The 22,493-nt window shown below is 40.8% G+C and overlaps 1 protein-coding gene across 5 annotated transcripts in view; it reads right to left on the bottom strand.

Moving 5' to 3' along the window:
• The window catches only part of MITF (melanocyte inducing transcription factor), a 277,933-nt gene that overhangs the window by 12,402 nt on the left and 243,038 nt on the right, over nt 1-22,493 (bottom strand). For 2 of the 5 annotated variants that reach the window (XM_038772370.1, XM_038772373.1), the window contains exons 3-6: nt 18,387-18,614; nt 17,318-17,401; nt 15,965-16,060; nt 5,526-5,643 (exon numbers count right to left, since the gene is read on the bottom strand). In XM_038772370.1, coding sequence (XP_038628298.1) covers nt 5,526-5,643; nt 15,965-16,060; nt 17,318-17,401; nt 18,387-18,614 — 526 coding nt within the window. Of the gene's footprint in view, nt 1-5,525; nt 5,644-15,964; nt 16,061-17,317; nt 17,402-18,386; nt 18,615-21,887; nt 21,969-22,493 lie in introns of those variants that run through there. The other 3 variants (XM_038772374.1, XM_038772376.1, XM_038772375.1) reach the window with 3 other exon arrangements.

The following is a 22,493-nucleotide window of genomic DNA, read 5'->3' on the forward strand; positions in this document are numbered from 1 at the left end:
CAGTCTTGATGATCAGATTACTGCTCTCAGCTCTACCCTTTCTACTCAGCTAGACTCACTCGCTCCCCTTTCCCTTCGCCGCTCTCGTACCACTAACCCACAGCCCTGGATCACTGCCACTGTCCGCCTCCTTCACTCTTATGCTCGAGCTGCCGAACGCTGCAGGCGAAAGTCTAAACACCATGCCAACCTCGTTCACTTCAAGTTTATCCTTTCCTGCCTTAACTCAGCCCTCTCCTCTGCCAGACAAAACTATTTCTCCTCCCTTATTGACACCCATGCCCATCATCCCCGCCAGCTCTTCCGTACATTTAACTCCCTTCTCAGGTCCCCGGTTCCTCCCCCTCCTCCTTCCCTCACCCACAACGATCTGGCCTCCTACTTCATTAACAAAATTAAATCCATCAGGTCCGACTTCCCCAAAGTCACTCCCCCGCCTTCTCCAACTCCCCGGCTCTCAACACACTCTGCTACTCTCCCATCCTTCCCAGCAGTATCCTCAGAGGAGCTCTCCTCCCTCCTCTCAAGTGCTACTCCGGCCACCTGTGCTTCTGACCCCATTCCCTCTCATCTCATGAAATCTCTCGCTCCATCCCTTCTCCCCTCCTTAACTTCCATCTTCAACTGCTCATTCTCCACTGGTTCCTTCCCCTCTGCCTTCAAACATGCCTACGTCTCTCCCATCCTAAAAAAACCCTCTCTTGATCCCAACTCACCTTCTAATTATCGCCCCATATCCCTCTTACCATTCCTTTCCAAACTCCTTGAACGAGTTGTCTACACGCGCTGCCTCGAATTCCTCAACACCAACTCTCTCCTCGACCCCCTCCAGTCTGGCTTCCATCCCCTACATTCCATGGAAACTGCCCTCTCAAAGGTCACCAATGACCTCCTGCTTGCCAAATCCAACGGCTCCTACTCTGTCCTAATCCTCCTCGACCTCTCAGCTGCCTTCGACACTGTGGACCACCCCCTTCTCCTCAACATGCTATCTTGGCTTCACAGACTCCGTCCTCTCCTGGTTCTCCTCTTATCTCTCTGGTCGTTCATTCTCAGTCTCTTTTGCAAGCTTCTCCTCCCCCTCCCATCCCCTTACTGTGGGGGTTCCCCAAGGTTCAGTGCTTGGTCCCCTTCTGTTCTCGATCTACACTCACTCCCTTGGTGACCTCATTCGCTCCCACGGCTTCAACTATCATCTCTACGCTGATGACACCCAGATCTACATCTCTGCCCCTGCTCTCTCCCCCTCTCTCCAGGCTCGCATCTCCTCCTGCCTTCAGGACATCTCCATCTGGATGTCTGCCCGCCACCTAAAACTCAACATGTCCCAGACTGAACTCCTTGTCTTCCCTCCCAAACCCCACCCTCTCCCTGACTTTCCCATCTTTGTTGACGGCACTACCATCCTTCCCATCTCACAAGCCCGCAACCTTGGTGTCATCCTCGACTCCGCTCTTTCATTCACCCCTCACATCTAAGCCGTCACCAAAACCTGCCAGTCTCAGCTCCGCAACATTGCCAAGATCCGCCCTTTCCTCTCCATCCAAACCACTACCCTGCTCGTTCAAGCTCTCATCCTATCCCGTCTGGACTACTGCACCAGCCTTCTCTCTGATCTCCCATCCTCGTGTCTCTCCCCACTTCACTCCATACTTCATGCGGCTGCCTGGATTGTCCTTGTCCAGAAACGCTCTGGGCATGTTACTCCCCTCCTCAAAAATCTCCAGTGGCTACCAATCTGCACATCAGGCAGAAACTTCTCACCCTCGGCTTCAAGGCTCTCCATCACCTCGCCCCCTCCTACCTCACCTCCCTTCTTTCCTTCTACAGCCCACCCCGCACCCTCCGCTCCTCTGCCGCTAATCTCCTCACTGTGCCTCGTTCTCGCCTGTCCCACCATCGACCCCCGGGCCTGGAATGCCCTCCCTTTGCCCATCCGCCAAGCTAGCTCTCTTCCTCCCTTCAAGGCCCTACTGAGAGCTCACCTCCTCCAGGAGGCCTTCCCAGACTGAGCCCCTTTCTTCCTCTCCCCCTCTCCATCCCCCTCATCTTACCTCCTTCCCTTCCCCACAGCAGCTGTATATATGTATATATGTTTGTACATATTTATTACTCTATTTATTTATTTTACTTGTACATATCTATTCTATTCATTTTATTTCGTTAGTATGTTTGGTTTTCTTCTCTGTCTCTCCCTTTTAGACTGTGAGCCCGTAGGGAGCGGGGGAAGGCGATGAGACAGGCAGTATGTGCACACAAACCGTACCCAACGGCTCAAGGCCAAACAGACTCAACAACAGGAGATAAAGAGACCAGGGCAAGAAAAGCAAGCTTGCACCTGCAAGGCTCGGAGGCAACCTCAAGGCCATATCCGCAGCCAGCGACGGTTGGCAACGGGTGGCTGGGGGCGAGCCAGAGCAAACGCTTCATGACTGGACAGAGCTGTTGTTAGGCTAGTGGCTGGAGGGCGGTCAAAGCCTCGATATGCCATCCCCCGAGAAAACCCTGCCCCCGGGCAACGGGGGGTATAAGAGACGAACAAGACAAAGGGGGGGGGGCATGCGCGCGCTCTCTCCCTCTCTCTCTCTCGCTCTCTCTCTCTCTCGCTCTCTCTCTCTTTCAACCATGTAACCGCTGATAGCAAATAAACGGCAACCAAGCTTTGAACCTCTGGCTGACTCTTCCTGGTATGAACGCGCGGGCCACGTCCGGAAACGTCCGAAGACCCGGAGAGGGTAAGAACCCGAGCGTTGCCCCCGAAACCACGGGGAGCAACGTGAGCCCACTGTTGGGTAGGGACTGTCTCTATATGTTGCCAACTTGTACTTCCCAAGTGCTTAGTACAGTGTTCTGCACACAGTAAGCGCTCAATAAATACGATTGATTGATTGATCATATTCAATACCGCCAAATCCTGTTGTTTCAACCTTCACAGCATCACTAAAATCTGTCCTTTCCTCTCCATCCAAACTACTACTACACTGATCCAAACACTTATCACACACCTTGACTACTGCATCAGCCTCTTCACACTCCAGTCTGCATTTCAGTCTGCTGCCTGGATCATTCTACAAAAACATTCAGGCCATGTTTCCCCACTCCTCAAGAACCTCTAGTGGTTGTCTATCGACGTCCGCATCAAACAGAAACTCCTTACCATTGATTTTAAAGCACTCAATCAGCTTGCCCCCCGCCGCCCATCTTACCTTGCTGATTTCCCACTACAACCCACCAATTGCTCAATTTGCTGTGCTAATGCCAACTTAGTCACTGTACCTGGTTTTCATCTCTCTCACCTCCGACATCTCACCTACGTCCTCCTTCTGGCCAGGAACTTCCTCCCCCTTCATATCAAACAAACGATTACTTTGCCCACCTTCAAAGCCTTATTAACGTCACATCTCCTCCAAGAGGGTTTCCCTGACTAAGCCCTCATTTCCCCTATTATCTCTCCCTTCTCTATCCCCTATGTACTTGGACATGTACTCTTTAAGTATCTGATATTTACCCCATTCTCAGTGCCACAGCACTTATGTACACATATATCACTTATTTTAATATCTGTATTTCCCTCGACTCTAAATTTTTTGTGGGCAGAGAACCTACCAACTCAGTTGAATTGTACTCTCCCAAACACTGGTACAGTGCTCTGTGCACAGTAAGTGTTCAATAAATACCACAGATTGACTCTCCCTGTGCTGTTCAGAAAAGAATGTTGTTTATGATATACTTCTGCACGAGGTTAGGAATCGCCCTCTTCCTCAATCATATTTATTGAATGCTTACTATGCGCAGAGAATTGTACTAAGCGCTTGGGAGAGCACAATACAACAGAATTAGCAGACTCGTTCCCTACCCACTCTCCTACTACATCCTCTCCTACCCTGGTCACTTACCTGTCACCACTTCCGTCCCCCAATGACCACTTTGTGCTGAACTGTGTTGTGTGGTACAACGGTTTCGTTCTTTCTTTCATCTCTCACCTAACCTAATTTCTAACCTAAGCAGCAGCTACTGTCTCCCCTCCATCATTACCCATTCATTGGTTTGCAGCCCTTCTTCTCTGCCCCACCCAAAGCAGCAAGGACAGAAACAGTGACAGATTTGAAGTGTAATGGGGGGATGGCAGTCCTCTCCCAAGCTGTCATTACCCCCACCTCCATCTTCTTGCATCCATCTCTGCCTCTGCCCTGGAGCCTCAGCCGGGGTGGGGAAATCAGACTGCAAATCAGAGAATGGAAAGTAGCAGGAAGGGGAGGGAGGAGTGGCAGTGGCTACCACCAAGTTAGCACTGAGATAACAAAAAAAGTATGCAACCTTATGCAAAACAGGTATTTTTCAAGTATTTCCCCTTTTCTATAGTCAGCATTTAAAAAGGTATGATAGCCCACTACTAAAGCAATTATCAATCAGGCATTCAATGAAACTTCATCTTAATACTACGCACTTGACCTAGTCCTGATTCAGACTTTCAGGATCAATAATTTTGTTAATGACTGAATTTAAATTTTTGATATGTATGAAGTGCCCTTGTTGATGACTTAGTAGGGTATTTTTTAGTTTTTAGCCAGTATGACAGTACTTTTTTTTTCTAGCCCATATGAATGTTGGCCTGAGGACACAATTTTATACTTTTCGGTAGTTTTCTCATATATATTTTTTATCTTTAATGTTACTATGGTTTCAACAATTTTGATATACCTAGTCACAACAAATATTTCTGAACACTCCATCACATTTTCACTTAGCTATCTAGTCCCTGTAGCATGTGAAGAAACAGGAACTTTTTACAAGGAGAAAAAGGAAAAGGGTTGAAAAAGCCCTTAGTGAAGCTACCAGGTGGACAGGGTATGGGCCTGGGAGTCAGAAGGGCCTGGGTTCTAGTCCGACCACTGCCACCTGCCCGCTGTGTGACCTTGGGCAAGTCATTTCATTTCTCAGGGCCTCAGTTACCTCAACTGTAAAATGGGGATTAAGATTGTGAGCCCCATGAGGGACATGGTCGATGCCCAACCTGACTTGTTTTTATCTACCCTAGTGCTTAGTACAGTGACTGGGTAAGCACTTAATAAGCACCATAAAAACCATTCAAACTTCAAAACCATAGAAAGCAGTTCTAAATTTTTCTCCAGTATTCTGAAGAATTGACTCCTTCCAAAATATATGGTGTGATTCAATAAGCCATAAGCATTACTAAACAATGACAAACAATTCACCAATACTTCAAGATGCCACAATAGCAATTTATCTGTTTTACTTTAAAATAAAACTGGCATGATTCAAAGTAACACAACATTTGTAAATTATTTAAAAGTTTTTAGCTTTCTGCAGTTCAACCTTCTACAAAACTCATACCAATTTTTAAAAAATCACTCAGAAGTTTTACTGGAAATATGAAGAAACCAATCACTAAAGTTATGGTGAGAACCCAGTTTGGAAAAGAGCTATCAAGAGATGTGCAAAGCATAGCAAATTAATTTGTAAATATACCTAATGTCAATGGAATCAATTCTAAAAGTGTTTACCTGTGAGTTCCCTTTTAATGTTGGGAAGATTGGCTGGACAGGAGTTGCTGATTGTTAGGCCTGGAGGTGGCATGCTTTGGTTGCCATAAAGATCAATCAAATTACCAGACACAGGCAACTGAAACATAGTAGAAAAGAATTGTTGGAGTGTTTCTGGATCACTTGCAGATAATACAGAAGAACAAACCCAAAGCAACCCCATTTAACTTAAGGTTTTCTCTTGCACAAAATTAGATATATGTTTGCTCTTATCCATCTTTTGTTAATGGAACTAGCTAATTAATTTCAAAATTTGAGAATTTTTTTTCCTACAGTAGTTTGGTATACAGGTGTGAAAAATGTAGAAAAGAGAAAGATTTTTCATATTAAAAACATCAAAGGAGCTCCGCTTTCACAAATCAGGTTAGTCATTTACTGCGAACAATACATTCCCTAGATGAAAAAGATACAGGTAATGAACAAATACAGGTAATAACTGGATATTGTACTTTATCCTTTTTAATAAAAATGAGTACACTTTTTCAAATAATGGAAAGAAAAATAGTTTTTAAAACAGTCACAAGAGGGAGCCCTTTCACTCTACAGAAGATGTTAGAAACAAGAAGGGTAAACAAAAATAAAAACCCAAATGTTTAAAATGAAAATAAGTATTTAGTTTTATTTAGTTTGACATTTCATTTAAATGAGGTTAATGCACTACCTTTTATATTTTGACAACTGTAAACTAATGCTTGTCCTTTTCATATGGGCTTGTGCAAGCTATTTTATAACAAGATATAAATGGAAATTTATATAAATTTATAAATTTATATAAAAGATATAAAAGATTAGATTTACAAAATATATAAATTTAAATGTAAAAACTTTAAATGTTTGATATCGCAAAGACAATGAAGTCCATGTATTGTCTAGCATTTTCACAACCACATAAACTAATGTTTGTTCTTGATTGTGTGCCTGTGTAAACTCTTTTATTTACAAGACATTATCAGTGACATTTTAGTTCAAGTATTTAAATACAGGAGAAATCTGGATGCATTCTTGATTCATAATTTAGTTGCAGCCCAAAATTTCAATGAAGTATAAAATATTTTATATTAAAATAGTACTGAAACAGTCCCTTGTAACCATTTTTAAACCCCTTTTTCTTTCAATTAAAAAAGTATACTCGTTGACTAAAAAGGACAAAGTAAAAATTCATTATTTAAAAAAGTTACTTCAGGCAATTTTTAGCCTAACATTTGCTATACATTATCTAACCAGCAAAGCAGGTAGAAAAATATAATTAAGGAATTACCAAGAATTGTGCCAATTTATACAGTGCTTCCTGAATTTTTGCAACTTTAATTCAATTAGAGTAATTATCTTACTTACCTTCTTTTTTCCTGGTCTTGATGTAATAATATTCTTACACATCGCAAAAAATATCCTCAATCACCCTCTATCTGAATGCTAAAGGACATATCACAAATCTTAATACCAAGAGTTTGAGGCCCAGGATAACATCTTCAAAATCAATAATAACCTGAACACACTTGTTTTCAATATAAGGATTTACAGTTCAAGTTTTTATAACTGTCCTTTATTTACACATTAGGCTATACAGACACATGCCTAAATCTCAGAGCACAGAAAATGAGAAATGGCTCAAATGGACATCCTATGTGTATTATGTTTTCAAGCTTTCCAGAAACAATGAGGAATGTCAGTTCATTAGATTACAATATCCCACAGGGAAAAGATAAGCACTACCACAGAATAAGTTCTCTCAAAATTTGGAAGATTGCAGCTAAGGAACTTCCTTTCATTCACTCTGGAAGAAACAGGTTACTTGTTAAAATAAAACATTTTTTAAACAGCCGTAATGGGGTGTTTTAAATGAAAAGACTGGGGTTAGTAAAATGGTTTTGACTACAGTTAGGGTGAATTAGGACTAGGATTTGGTGATTAGCTGACTCAAATTTTAGAATACTGAATATATAACATTTGATGGCTGTGAATGAGATGAATGTCTTTCATTAGTAATATGACTCACCATTTGGTATAGTAGAAGTGGGGAAGTTACTCTCTATGCCTTAGGCATTAAGACCCTTTACCATTTTTGTTTATTTGTATTTTATATTTACCTCATATTTCTCTTTCCCACTTTGCTTTCTCCTTTCTCCCTTCTTTCCCATCTCTGTCTTCCTCTGTCCCTCTTTGCCTTCCTTTCTTCTGGCTGGCCAGCCTCTGTCTTTCTGGGCTTGGGTCTGCATGTAAACATTTCTATACACACATATTTGTGCTCAAGATAACACTACTGTCAGAATTTTGTTAATGAGCAAATGTGGCTGAGGTGACACATGGTACCTTCCATTCAGAGAACACATAAAGACCATCTTTTGCCATAGTTTATTTGTTACTTTCAGAGTTTAGTTCTGTTTTCTATGTTCTATCTTAAGTGGCATGATCTATCCAGAGCTTCTGCTTGAAGAGACCCTGATGCAAACAACTTTCCTATCTTTCCCAGTGGTATCTCAAGAGAACCTCACACTTCCTCTGAAAAGTTACTCCTTCCACCTGCAACTCCAACCCCATCCCTTCACACCTTGTAAAAACAACACTTGCACCCTCCCTTACCACCATCTTCAACCATTCACTTACCGTGGCTTTCCCCACTGTTTCCAACATGCTCATGTACCCCTTATCCTGAACACAAAACCCCTTGACTCCATGACTTCCTCCAGTTATCACCCCAACGTCATCCTACTATTTCTCTCCTAACTCCTTGAGCAAGTTATTACACCCACTGCCTCCACTTCCTCTCCTTGACCCCTTCAATCTAGTTTTGGCGGTGCCCCTTCACTCTACAGAAACTGCTCTAATGTCACCAATGACTTCTTCTTACTAAATCTTCCACCCAAGCCTCTACTCCATCCTAATCTTCCTCAACCTCTCAGCTGCCTTTGACACTCTGCTTCACAATACTGTCCTCTCTTGATTCTTCTCCTATCTCTCTGGCGGCAGATTCTCAGTATCTTACACAGGCTTTTCCTCTGCCTGTTGGAGGCCCTCAAGACTCAGTTCCAGGTCCCCTTCTATTCTTCAGCACACCCATTCCCTCAGGGAACTCATTTGCTCCCACAGCTTTAACCACCATCTCTAGGTAGATGATTCCCAAATCTAAATCTCCAGACCTGACCTCTATCCTCTGCAATCTCACATTTCCTCCAGCCTTCAGGACATACCTCTACCTGGATGATCAGCAAACACCTCAATTAAACATGTACAAAACAAAACTCCTCATCTCCCCATCCAAACCCTTTCCTCCCCATGTCTTTCCCAGCATTGCAGACAGCACCACTATCCTCCATATCTCACAAAGCCCATAACCTCGGCATTATCAATGAGTAGTATTCACTGAGTACTTACTATGCGCAGAGCATTATCCTCAACTCATATGCCTCATTCAACCCACATTCTCAATCTGCCACTCAAATCCTGTCAGTTCCAACCTTCACAATATCACTATAATTCATCCTTTCCTCTCCATCTAAACTGCTAATTACACTGATGCAAGAACTTATCATGTCCTGCCTTGACTACTGCATCAGCCTCCTTTCTGATCTCCCTGCCTCCTACCTCTCGTCACTCCACCTCACTTCACTTTGCTGCCCAGGTCATTTTTCTAAAAAATATATTCAATCCTTTTCTCCCCACTCTTATGAACTTCCAATGGTTCCCTATTACTTCACCAAACAACTCCTTAGCATCGACTTCGAAGTGCTCAATCAGCTCGCCCCTTCCTATCTTACCTCACTGATTTCCTACTACAACCCAGTCCACTCACTCTGCTCCTCAAATGCCAACTTATTCCCCGTACCTCAATCTTGTGTATCTCACTGCTGATCCCTTGACCATACCCTGCCTCAGGCCTTGGAACTCCCTTGACTTCTTGTCTTCCTGTAAGTGCGCATCACTCTGCAATTGGCAGTTCCTGGATGACTTTCTCAAGGATTTCCAATGATGCCAGTACTATGCTGATTGGGAAGACTTTCCTGTAGGATCAGGAGAACATTAACTCACTCCCAGATCCTCAAGTAAGGATTGATTGGATAGTTCAAATAAGACCAGACCTTTTACACCACTATGTCCTACTCTGTTGGTGACGAAGAGTCAGGTGAAGAATTTCCAAGTTTGACATTTCTGGTCAATGGCTAGATCTTAGTTCTACTGAAATTATCAATAGCAAATTAGTATAGTGCTCTGCACACAGTAAGCACTGAATAAATACTGCTGCTTGGCATCAAATGCTTCTGTAAGGTCTACATTTGCAGAGTAGACATCTTAGTGGTGTTTCCTGTACCTCTTCTGTATTTGACATACAGCAAGGTTCAAGTCAACCAGCTATAATGCATTGTATCTAAGCCACAATGTGATTCATGGAACAATTTTTTGTATTCCTGTGCCTCAGTCTTAACTTGCCTGCCTCCAAGCCCTTCCCCTATTCTGGAACTCCCTTCTCCACTTCAAATATGTCAAGCCACAACTCTCTCTTTTTCAAAACCCTTCTGAAAACCCACCTCCTTCAGGCGGCTTTCTCCAATTAATTTCAGTCACCCTAGGTTGCCTCATCTTAACAGCCACCTAAGCACTTATGAATGTATCTACCCATTTAGGTACTCTAATTTATAATTTTTCCCTAATATATTTATTCAATTTGCCACTCTCTTCTACTACCAGGTTATCTTCATTTTTTCTCCTGCTTCCACTATATGTAAATACTTTGTGTTTGTCTGACTCACTCATTGGACTGAAACTGAAGGCAGGGCCCATAGTTTCTGCTTCTACTGTACTTTCCCAAGAGCTAGTATGATGCCCTGTCCACAGCAGGTGCTCATTAAATACTACTGCTAACAAAGTGAAGTTTTCACTAAGTCTTTCAGTTCAGGATTAAAGTATAGAGGCTTCAGAAGCTGACGACCTCAAAAGTGAGAAGAAAAGGCAGAGACAAAGGAAAGAATAATTTCTGTAACAGTTCTTTCATGGCCAGATTTCAACTCTTGACAAATCATAGGGAGTGCACTGCATTCAGTAGACAGTAAATACATACCATAAAGTAGCTGGGGTTCTAGAAGTGCTAAGCAATTGATGGATATACTTTCACACATGGAAAACCTTTCTCTATGGAAGCTTCAGGAGTTTCAGGTTTGGGAAGGGGAAGGAGGAAGTCAGAAACTTGCATGCAATGGGTTATTTGAAAACTTTATATTGTAGCAAAATGCATCTTCCCATGAACTTACATTTTAAGGAGTTAAGATACTCTATAAGCATCCGTAATATGTAATCTGAGACAACAAGTCTTACAAGTGCATTTTGATTAACTATTGTGAAGACATCTCAACAAAAGTGCTATTACACTGAAACCTGAAAAAATTAACAGACTATGACTATGACAATGACTATTAACAGAATGAAGACACTAAAAATCATAATCTAGTGTGTGTGTGTGTATAAACACCCACATGTAGCAGTGAAAAACGTTAATATCAGTGCTATAAAATCGTTTGTTAGAAACTTTACACATTACTATGATCAGAAATAATTTATTCCCATAAAAATAACCTGCAACAGAACTTCAGCTTCCCCAAAGATTTAAAGCTCCAACTTTTTTTCCAATATTGGCAGGGGAACAGACCAGATTTGAGGTGACCAAACTCAGCACACAAGGATATTTCGCCTGACATGAATTACCATTGTCCCTCCCTCCGGCCAAAGGGGCTGGCTCCACCATTGCAGAACAATTTTTTTTCAAACGGCAGTGGCTGCTTAGGGACATTTTCCTTATACCAAAGCCGAGTTCCAGTCTGGCTTACTTATGGCACTGCTGAATGTTCTGAGCAGAAGTTTGATACTTTCCCAGTTACGTGGGCTTGTTCAGTAAGACTGCCATTCTCCTCTGTTTTGTTACAATTTACAGCTTCAGATTGGAAGCAAAAAGGACAACCACTTCAGGGTGCCCTGTCAATGGGGTGGCAGGGCAGCGGCAGTTGAAAATTTGAAAAATCTGCAACTGGAGATTTTTTTATGTGCCACAATTTTCTACTGAGAACTTTTAATTACAAACCATTATTCATCATCTGACTTTATGGAAGCATTTACACATGACTCTTTCTTCCCATTGAGTAGTTGTAGAAAAATATAATCATAAACATTGCAATAACAGAATACAAAGAAAATCACCAAGCTGACAGAAAGACAAGGGAGGCAAAGGGTAAAAAAATTGGAGTTTTGAAACAAGTCAATGTTTCAAAAAAATGCTCAAAATTCTCTTAATGTGGTGCAACCTTTACCCCAAGAGGAATTAATAATAAGAATGACATAAGTGATGACTAAAAATATCAATGAAGCCCAGCAGTTTTGAAACTGGCATTAGTGACAAACCTCAGAGAGTTGGTGGGCCCAGAGCAGGTCCCTACCAAGTATTCCAAGTTCTGTAGGACCCTCACAAGTCTCTATTTTGCTTCTGCATGTGCAAGTAGTATTCAATACATAATACTGTAAAAGTAGTCAGGGCTGATAGGAAGAGAGTAGTTCAACCGCACAGTGGACGGGCCTTTGAGCCAAAGGACGTTCTCTTCCTTAACTCACAGTTCTACAAGGTGATTCATGATTGCAAACTCATACACTTCACTGTGATGGACATTTTATAGTGATTAAGCAGATTTTGAAGAATTCCTTGTATTTTAATCCAGCGTAATGATTCAATGTTTCAAGTACAGTGCTCTTCCCACAGAACGTACTCAATAAATACCACTGATTGATTGATTTCTGGTTTGGAGAAATTTGCTTGCAGCATTGAGCTGGAAGACAGAGTTCAAGACTTGGAAGTTTGATCTAGATAATGATGAATTGGTGTCCCACAAAGTTTGGGAGGAGGGGATGGCAAACATTTTCCCAACCTCAAGGCAGCTAAATGTCTGCAGTAGATTCAAGTGGTATTTGGGCAGAAACTGACCCTGGATATAAAGGATTTTATTGCACCATCACCCCAGTGCCATCTCTCATCTTTTCTTCTTCTGAACCCCATGCTGCCTGTCTCTATTTCTCACTATAATTACTTGTTGCAGTCATCTACAGCTCCCCTGGCCCATCTCCAATTTCCTGAATGATTCTGTCTCCTTTCTCCCCTTCCTTCTCTCATTTTCCTCCCCAGTGCTGATCTCTGGGGCCGAAAATATCCATATCAATGTTCCCAATGACCCCCACCCATCACCTCTCGACTCCACAGACCTCCTGCTCCACCCCACCTCACGCACTCAAGTTGGATACATGCTTTCTCTTATCCTAACCAGTTACTGAATATCATTTCTAACCTCATCAACCCTGACTTACATGTGAAAGGGGTTAGGTACTGTCTAATAAGACGGGGGAAATTCAAGAAAGTTTGTGGTAAACCAGATAAATGACAGGATTCTAAGCCTATCTCCAATTAGTTGTTTTCTCACCTGCTATCTCCAGCCCTGGGAATGCATAATTGTATCTCTCTCTCTCTCTCTCTCTCTCTCTCTCACACACACACACACACACACACACACAACTTGCATATCCAGGGAACATTTAGAGTTTACTGTTACCAGTGAACTCATGATTTTAAAACACTTCACTTAAGTTCCCTGTGTAGTGCTAATGACCTATTGATTCAGTAATAGTCAAACACAAAGGAACCCAGCACTGAAGATAACAAATGAGAGTATAGCCATATAGTGTTATCCACTGCTGTTCAAAATTACTGCTCCCCAAAGCCATATACTGTGCTAGCCAAAATAGCCTACAGAAAAATGAGCATGAATACATAAAAATTGTGGCAGGAAAAAACATGGTTGGCCTGTATATAGAGACCTGAAAACTAACCCATCTATGTCCAAAACTAGGTTTGCATCAGTCATCAATGTCCATTATACCAAAATGAATATTTTTAAGCAAATGATAATTAAGTTATTTTAGTATTTTATCTTTATGGAGGTCTTCTCTATTATCAATTGAGCACTGTAAGCACAAGATACAGCTGGGACTTTTATTCTTTGTTTCTGGTAGCACAAGAGAGCTCTTGTTAACTCCCAGAATAGTTATTTCTAGACTGTTACTCCCTAAGGACATCTTCCTCCAAGTGTTCATCCACCTTCTCTTAAAAAAAAAAATACCACAAGTGAAATGGCCAAACAAAAGTAAAGAGTCTAATGCAATTTTAAATTTTAATTTGACAGGAAAAAATTGTCATAACTATATTTTGAAACCCATTCCAAAATGAATGACAGTTTAATTCCAATGTTCATAACCTCCTCAATAATGAAGCATCTTTTTAAAATGGCAGGGATTAGCCAGTTTGTGGGTTCCAGGAAATGAAACTATCCTCTGTGACCAAAGATGGGAAGCAGGAGGTCACTCTGATGGCCTTTTATGGAATGGGATCATCAGAGAATCAGGGTCTTCCGGAGCTTAATTATAACTATCTTGAAAAAGTAAAACAGGCCCATCCATGCTAACAGGGTACTTTCAGCAGTGAGAACTTTTTTTTTTACCATTATGCGAAAGCAATTTCCCTCGAACAGAAGAAATGAGTACGAACTTTTCCAGACTTCTTCCTGAATCAGCAGCAGTTATGCCACAGGTCTGTGTTCTCTCACTTGACACATAATTCCACAAATGCTACCATGGCCAAGACAAAGCTCTGCTCAAAGTTTAGAGATCCAGGGGTCCTTGAGGTGACCACCATGGAATTTTACATTGTAACATTACCAACATGTGGAAAGTGGAGATTAAGACTGTTTTCAAGGCAGAAGGTGAACAGAAGCTGGCAATGTAGCCTGGAGCTTCCAATAATAATAATGATGGCATTATTATTATTAATATTATTATTATTATTCCAAAGATTATGGAATACTTCCACTCTCACTGCCCAAAACTGCAGAGAAGAACTCTGTCTCCCTGCAGGTGTGGTAAGGAGACAGTGGGAATACGCAGCCCAGAACATCCAGCTACTGGAGATCCAGTATCCTTAGTGGGATTACTGCCATCTGGGGCGGCCCCTCCCTCTCCCCTATGTGATTCTACAGTAGAGAAACCTACCTTTCCCAACTTCTAGATTCTTGATTTGGATCAAGATAGCTTAGCCCACTATAGTGAGGACCCTAAGGACTACTGCCTCAGTAAGAACTGGTATTTCACTGTTCTTTGTTAAATTTACCCTCTGTGTCTGTCTTCCCCACCCTTCTGACTGGGAGACCACTGGGGACAGGGAACCAGGCTTGAATCAATACCCAAAATCTCTTTCTAATGCTAAGTCGATCGCATTACACGCTAAAAGTGCTCAATGAATGTTTATTACTATTATTTTTCATAATAATAATTATTATTATGGCATTTGTTAAGTGCTTACTATGTGCCAAGCACTGTTCTAAGCACTGGGGTAGATTCAAGGTAATCAGGTTGGACACAGTCCCTGTCCCACATGGGGCTCACAGTCTCAATCCTCAATTGACAGATGAGGTCACTGAGGCACAGAGAAGTAAAATGACTTGCCCAAAGACACACAGCAGACAAGTGGTGGAGCTGGGATTGGAACCCATGACCTCTGACTCCCAAGCCCGTGATCTTGCCACTAGGCCATGCTGCTTCTATAATTATGGTATTTCATATGCTTATAATTCCTGAGGGAGAATCCTGTAAACATCTCTTTAGGATATATAAGGAGAGCTTTAACTCTGTCTTGTATACACCAAACAAAAACACTTTGAAGCCGGGTTGGAAGCTGAAAAATTGGGGGCTAGGGCTGAAATACATTTTTCAAAATGTAAACAATAGCTCAGGTTCCCACAAAAGGTAAAAATATAGTAACACAATACATGGAAAGCCTCTAACCTTCATAGGGGAAGGAAGAGCATAATCTTCGGCATGTGGAATTAGGAGGTCCAAGGAGTGGCATGGAGGGGGATTAGGAAGCTTAAAGCGCTGTGAGTGGTATCCAAAAACAAATGTAAACACTGATTTATTAATCACTACTAAGAATTTTTTTTAGTTCAACGAGCCTGATTCTTCTCCAATACCCAATGTTAGGCACTTAAAGACTTTAGAAAGTACATAAATTCTTTCGGGGCCTAAGGTAACGTTTAGTGTATAGTTGATATGAGTACCCCTTGTTGATGCTGCCTAGCAAATGCCTACCTAGTGATCTCAAAGAATCCATGTGCCCTGAAAGGAGCTAACTTACTTTCAGGGAGTTACTGAGGTGCAGAGGAAAACAGATTCCCAGGACATTCCTCCATTATCTTAACCAAAGATATTTTTCAATAAAATCCAACACAATTCTCTTCTGCATTGAAAGACTATCAAAAATCTCAGACTTGCTATTGACAGCACCTCATAAATCTGCACATTAAAAGAATAATGCTCATCAATACCGTGTTTGCCATCTGCAGTGCAGGATCCATCAGACCGAGGATTTCTTCATTATAACTTGATTCTAGACTAATTATGTCATCAATTACATCATCCATCTGTTGGAAAAGTGCAATTGGAGAAAGATGGCAATAAGTATTCATGATGTAAACCACCATGTGTTAATTTCTATATAAAAGGGATAAATACATTCTTTTTTTTGCCAACACCAAATTCTTAATGTCTTTTTGAGAAACCCAGAAAACAAACTGCTCAAATACAATAAACTGCTTTAAAGTCACACTCTCCACTAAGGACAAGGCAGTAAATCACTAATATGAGGGAAAATGTATTCTTGAAGGATGCCTGCCATTTCCTATATCTCCTTAGAGACTGAATCTCACAAAATTCCAATATTTTCTGGGAGAACACAGATCATACATGGAAATCCACCCCAGACCTCCCTTCAGGATAGTGCAGGGCAACTGCAAATTGTATCCCATTGGATAGCCTGAGAACTTTGGAAAATAGTCCTGTTGTAATGTTCTTGCAGTCACTTGTAAAACAACACTTTATTTTGGTGTAGCTGCCAACAATCTTTGTATTCCTGGAGGACTTCATCAGTATGAGGTTATCATTACAGCAGTGGAGCTAACATTCCCACTAGATCAATTTTATTCCTGAAGTACTAAAACATCGGTTATAATAAACAGCAGTGATTTCCAGTGCATTGCAGTAGTTGAAAATACAAATTTTGCTCAAACGTCTTAATAAACAGCACATGCATTGAAACTGACTTCTGGGTGTATAATTTTATACTGAAATTGTGGGACTTCAGGTCTTCATCTCCAGTACCCTCTCTTTGAATTTTTAAAATCTAACCATATAGCCACCTTGGTCTCTCTCTTTTAGCAAATTACAAAGAGATCTTGTTTCATTGATACTACCACTAATCAATATACTTACACCATTCCAAAGCACTACTGTTGCTGTAATTTTCAAATCAGAGGATAACTGACACCCAGCAGAGAACTGAATTTAAATATGCCACAGCCCTATGTATTTATGACTATAACATGAATTACGTCATTTCTTCAGGATGATGAAACAGCTCAGTATTCCAACTTAATACAATAATCCCAGGGTCAAGCAATTTTTTTCAATAACTAAAGACGATAATAAAATGCTCCCAAAGATCATTTCTTCAATGTACCTGGTTAATGCTGATAAAATTCAGAGGAAGCTATCATGAATATCCTTCACAAATTAAAACACCATGAAAAGTTGTCTTTAGTCACCATGAAGGTGCTATACCTAACAAATTCAAATTCTCATTTCCAAGTGTTACATCCTTCAGCTGCTTAGTCATTCAGTACCTGCATACACGATGCTCGCGAATGTGGGTTCAGATTTGGACATTCACTCTCTGCCCTGCTTGGCTCTTCAAACTTATAAAATCCCTGGGAAAAGAAAATCAAAGAAAAAGAAGAAGTGGATAGGGAGTAGTGAAGTGAGGAAAAAATGTCTTTTACACATGTGACTGATGACAAATTGGTGTAATGAACTAGCAAAGTAATCATTTGGCATGGTCAACAGTCCTGGGGAAGCCTCATTTTGTTATTCTTCAAAGGGAACCAGTGAATGAGTTGGATTTTAAAACCAGTTTTATATTGTTTAGCACGTAAAAAGGGTTTTTTTAATTGTGGCAAAGGTAAATTCATCTGAGGTTTTTTTTTTATTTGAGGTATGAGGAAAGAATACGGAAATTATTCCTGAATTTCAAAATTCCATTTTGATATTTTGAAAATGATGAAAGTAAGCTATGATCTAGTTGAGTAACTGGCAGTATTTAATCTTTAATATCGTGTAAATATTTTATTATTTGCTCGCTCAAACTTGTTTCCCAAATATCAAATTATTTCCTTTTTAAACTGAGGCATAAATAAAAATAGCGGTCCAGGCATTCAGAAGTGATGCTTCAGATCTCCTGCTCCGCACCTTTCCTATTTTTACTTTTCCCTCTTCACCTTCCCTGTTCCTGTCTGCATTTCCCCTGCATTGTCATCTTAAAAGGCTGTAACATTAAACTGAGAAAAACAGAATATGGGACTAATACAACAGAGATCACTACTGAAAGAAATTTAAAAGGATAACACTGTATTACCACATTCCAGTTGGAAGGGGCTGTGATTGACTTAACATTCGGTACTGTGCCAAGGGTTTTTGTGGAACTTATTATGTGCTTAATGACTCCAATGCTGCTCCTACTACTGATATAATGACATGAAAGTACTAGGTTGTCTAGTTAGCATCAGAAGAGAAAACAAAGCCCACTAAATGTGATTAAGAGGACATAGTGTATTTCATTGTTAAATGCACAAAGAAAATGTAATACATAGTTATTCAGACTAAGAAAAAAAGGAGAGGAGAGTAGACATGTATTACCTCTTTTTCACAGTTGGAGTTAAGTGTAAGCATAGCCATTGGGCTGTTGGGTGCGCTGCTTCCAGGTCCAGGTGGCATAACATGGTCGCCAGGCTGGTTTGGACAGGGCAAGCTCAGAGCTTGGTTGGCATGTTTATTTGCTAAAGTGGTAGAAAGGTACTGCTTTACCTGCTGCCTTTGGGCTTGTTGAATGTGGTACTTGGTAGGATTTTCAAGGTGGGTCTGCACCTGATTACACAAAAAGACAGAAAAATAAAGACCAAAAAGAGGAAGTTTCATTATTTATGAATTCTGGTTGTGATTAGCACCTACTTCCCCTAGGCCCAATGCCCATTCCTACATTCAGGGAATATTGTTTGCACTATAAAACTTCAAAGGCAATTGTCGGAGTTATTTTATAAATAACAATATGTTTCAATTAATTTACTAATCAAATCATTGCACAATTCTTAGGCTCCTTCTGTTTTTCTCCCCAGACAAATAATCTGTCATCTCACCCAAAAGGCAAATACATATATTTTTCCAAAAGGAGTTCTACAAAATTAGAAATAATGCTCCTACCATTCAAATTCATGCAGAAAACAGACTGTTACGAATCAATTTTACCTTAACACACAAAGCCGTTTTCTAATCAAAATCCCTAATTAAGGGAATCACTGCAGGGCAATTATGTTACATAAAGAGAAATACTCCATTGATTAAATAACCAATGAAAATGATTTATTCACTTTTTCAAAAGACAGAATTTATGTTCAAAAGCAGCATAACCATAATCATGTTCTTGCAAATGCAGAACACTCAAATACATATTTTATAAAAAGCTATCATTATTAAGGAATTAGGTTTTCCCCATATCATTTTCGCTTCAGAGAGGTAAAGTAAAATTACTTTAAAAGGAAAATTTTCTGACTTTAAAAATGTCATTTGCTTGTCCAATAAAAAATTATTTTATAGGTAAACTATTAAAAAATAGTTGATAGAAATAAACAGCTGACAGTGGGCATCCTGGAAAAACTTCCTTGAATTTAATGTCCCATCAATAAAATACAGCATATCACTTGTTCAAAAAATGACTATATTATTAGACAATTTTACTTTCTGAAAACATGGTACAAATGGTGGAGAGGAAAATAGCGTTGGCCTGATATATTATCACTGTTGATCCTTTATAACATAGCACAATCAGGCACAAAAAAGATAGCTCACCTGGTAATGACTATATTCTAGCATTTCCAGCATAACAATGTATTATAAAGCTCTAATCCAGCCAAGAGAAAGAAGGTAGAAGAGACACTCTATGTTCTGTATTTCCAACTTGGAGACTGGTGTACAGAAGGCACCATAAACAAGGTATCCCGAGACAGCACAGGAAACTTCATTGCAGCGGCTCAGCTTATAATAAGCTAAGCTAATTAGCTACGCATGTAAAGAAACTGTTCACACAAGGGGCTTTTTTTTTTGGAAAATACTGCAAGTTTAGCACTAAATATTGATATTAAATTTTTCCCTGCCGTTGACGTCATTCTTTTTCATAAATATAAAAGAACCTTTTAAGTGATGGGCTATCAAAGTCAGATTGACAGTTAGATCAAGGCCAATTCACTATTCATCTTTAGTTCCAGTCATATTAATAGACAATGGTATTTCTCTTCCAGCATTAAGGTTAAGAGTTATATGTTCACTTTAGAAAATGGATACGGTCTAAAAGCTGCTACACATGAGTTTTACCACATGTGCATAGCCCCCTGCCATTCTCTGAGGCATTAACCCAATCCCTTAGTGTTGATGAGGTCCTTTATTGAACTTGCAGGCTTCACTGGTACGTCTGGGCATCCTGGTCTGATTGTGTAACTTTCTTCTGGCTTGGGGGATACGTAGACTGCTAGTGTTTCTACTTTGTAGAGTGTGGATAAAAGTGGTCTGAATAAAATAGGAAAGGAATTGAACCACTCTAAACATATTCCCTGAACAATAAAATAAAAATAATCTCCTACTATTTCAAGTGCTGTTCCCACAAAGTGGAAAAACAAAGGTTTTTGTTTTTTTTTTAAAAGAGGCAATTTTGCTGTAATTTATTTTTAGCTGAAACCAGGGAATATATAAATGCTCCTCTAAACAAATATACAAACAAAGACATTGGAAAAAGCTCCTCATATGAACACCAAGTATACTAGCCAGTGGTTAATTCGATTTACAGCATAAAGAAACATCTGGTGTTCACTGATGACTCAGGGAAAGTGCAGCTTCTGTCAAATCTTGACAACAGAGTGCAGAGTCCTTCTTGATATTGGTCATCTTTGAGACCATAAGATCGAAGGACAGCTGTCCTCTCTTTAATGAGATTAAGAGGAAGGGTGGGAGGAAGACAGAGACACGAGAGAGGGAGAGAGAGAAAGAAGAGAAAGGAAGTGGTGGGGGAAGAGAGGGAGAAAAACACCTTTCTTTCAAGTCTTAAAAATGATGCTACAGATGGCGAATTTTAATGAGTGTAGGCAAATGTGACTGACAATTTCTCCCATGTTGTGTGCATGAGAAAAACAAGCCCTTCCTCAGTCTTAGCAGTACCTGGTACCAATTTTTCTGCCTCTTGGTGTCGTAATTGTCTCGAAACATCTTGAAACTTGAAAGTAGGAGAGTCACCCCAGTTTTAACTGCTGTATATCAGGCTGGTCTCTCTTCCTCTGCTCTCTCCCAGCTGTCCTCAGATAGGGCACATCATCTGAGGTTTTTCTTCATTATATCTTTAAAACATTTCTTCTATCCTCCTGGTTTACATTCCCCTTTCCCGCCCTTCCCGCCTTCAGCTCACCATCCAGCAGCTATTTGGTATCCTGTTGTCATCCACTCTCCTCACATGTCCCGCCCAGTGAAGGTATAATATGGCAAACATTGCTTCCATGCTGTTGCGCTGACTGCATAGGTTCCATGACAGCCTGGCAGAAATCACTTCCTGATGAAGTGACTTGTGCTTGGCTTTGCATACATGCAGAATCACCTGTCAGATAAGTACGCTTGTTCCACCCCCCCCCCCCCCCCCCGCCACTCTTAGGAGTTGCTGATGGCACAGGCTTTTTCTTGTTTTAAACTTATTTTTTTTTAAACTTAGTGGCCACTGCCATGGCAGAGGAGTCCCAGGAAGGGGGCACCACCACATGCCCTCCCCCAATCTACTCCGGTCCCGCTCCATTACCCCCGGCTCCCAGGAGATGGGGACTGCAAGACAGGGAAGGGAAAGGGATGTGGCCGCTAAGTAAAAAAAATGAAACAAAACAAAACAAAAAAAACTTTTTTAAAAAAGAAAAAAGTTGAAACCGGGTATGGGTGCTAGGCTGGCCCCAATTGGGGAGAAATAAAGGGATGGAGGACAAGGATGGAAGGGGACACATTCAGGATGTCAGGAGAGGGGTAAAGAGATTTGCCCCAATGGCAAATCTAAGACTGGGTAGGGTGGGGCATGAGCGGGGCGGGGGCAGGGAGGGGGCAAGGGAGGGACTTACTTACCTCAACAGGAAGCACATTGTGCGTCGCGTGCTTCGCCCAACAGCGCAGCAAAACTCGCTGCGCTGTCAGGTATCTCTGCATACCGGGACATCACTGTTTGTAATCCTGTCTTGCCATTTGATGTTTAAGTATGGCACGTAGGTGGTGATGATGAAATTGCTCTAGTTTTGTAAAGGGTCCAGACACGATAATGATGAGGGCAATAGACATTTCTAAAATAAACATTAAATGAGGGCAATATGTGTAAGGTGCTTTTTTCACTTTTACACTTTTTTAAAAACTAAGATTCACATTTAAAAATAAGTTGTAATTCAATGGCATAGGCTTATTTCTTAATGAATAAGAATGTTGTATTCTTGTAAGTCCTTATTTGGAATATTAGGTATGCTATGCACTGCCCCAATATGGTGTAAGCACAACAGAATATAGGTTTTCAAATATTCTAACCACACTTCTAATTACTTTCCTTCTTCAGTATTTCAAAGGTTTCAATTACGAGGCAAAATCATTTTGAATGTCTGTTGATCATTCTAGACTATGAGCCCACTGTTGGGTAGGGACCGTCTCTATATGTTGCCAACTTGTACTTCCCGAGCGCTTAGTACA

This window comes from Tachyglossus aculeatus, chromosome X1 (assembly GCF_015852505.1).
Source record: "Tachyglossus aculeatus isolate mTacAcu1 chromosome X1, mTacAcu1.pri, whole genome shotgun sequence".
Lineage (NCBI taxonomy): Eukaryota > Metazoa > Chordata > Mammalia > Monotremata > Tachyglossidae > Tachyglossus > Tachyglossus aculeatus.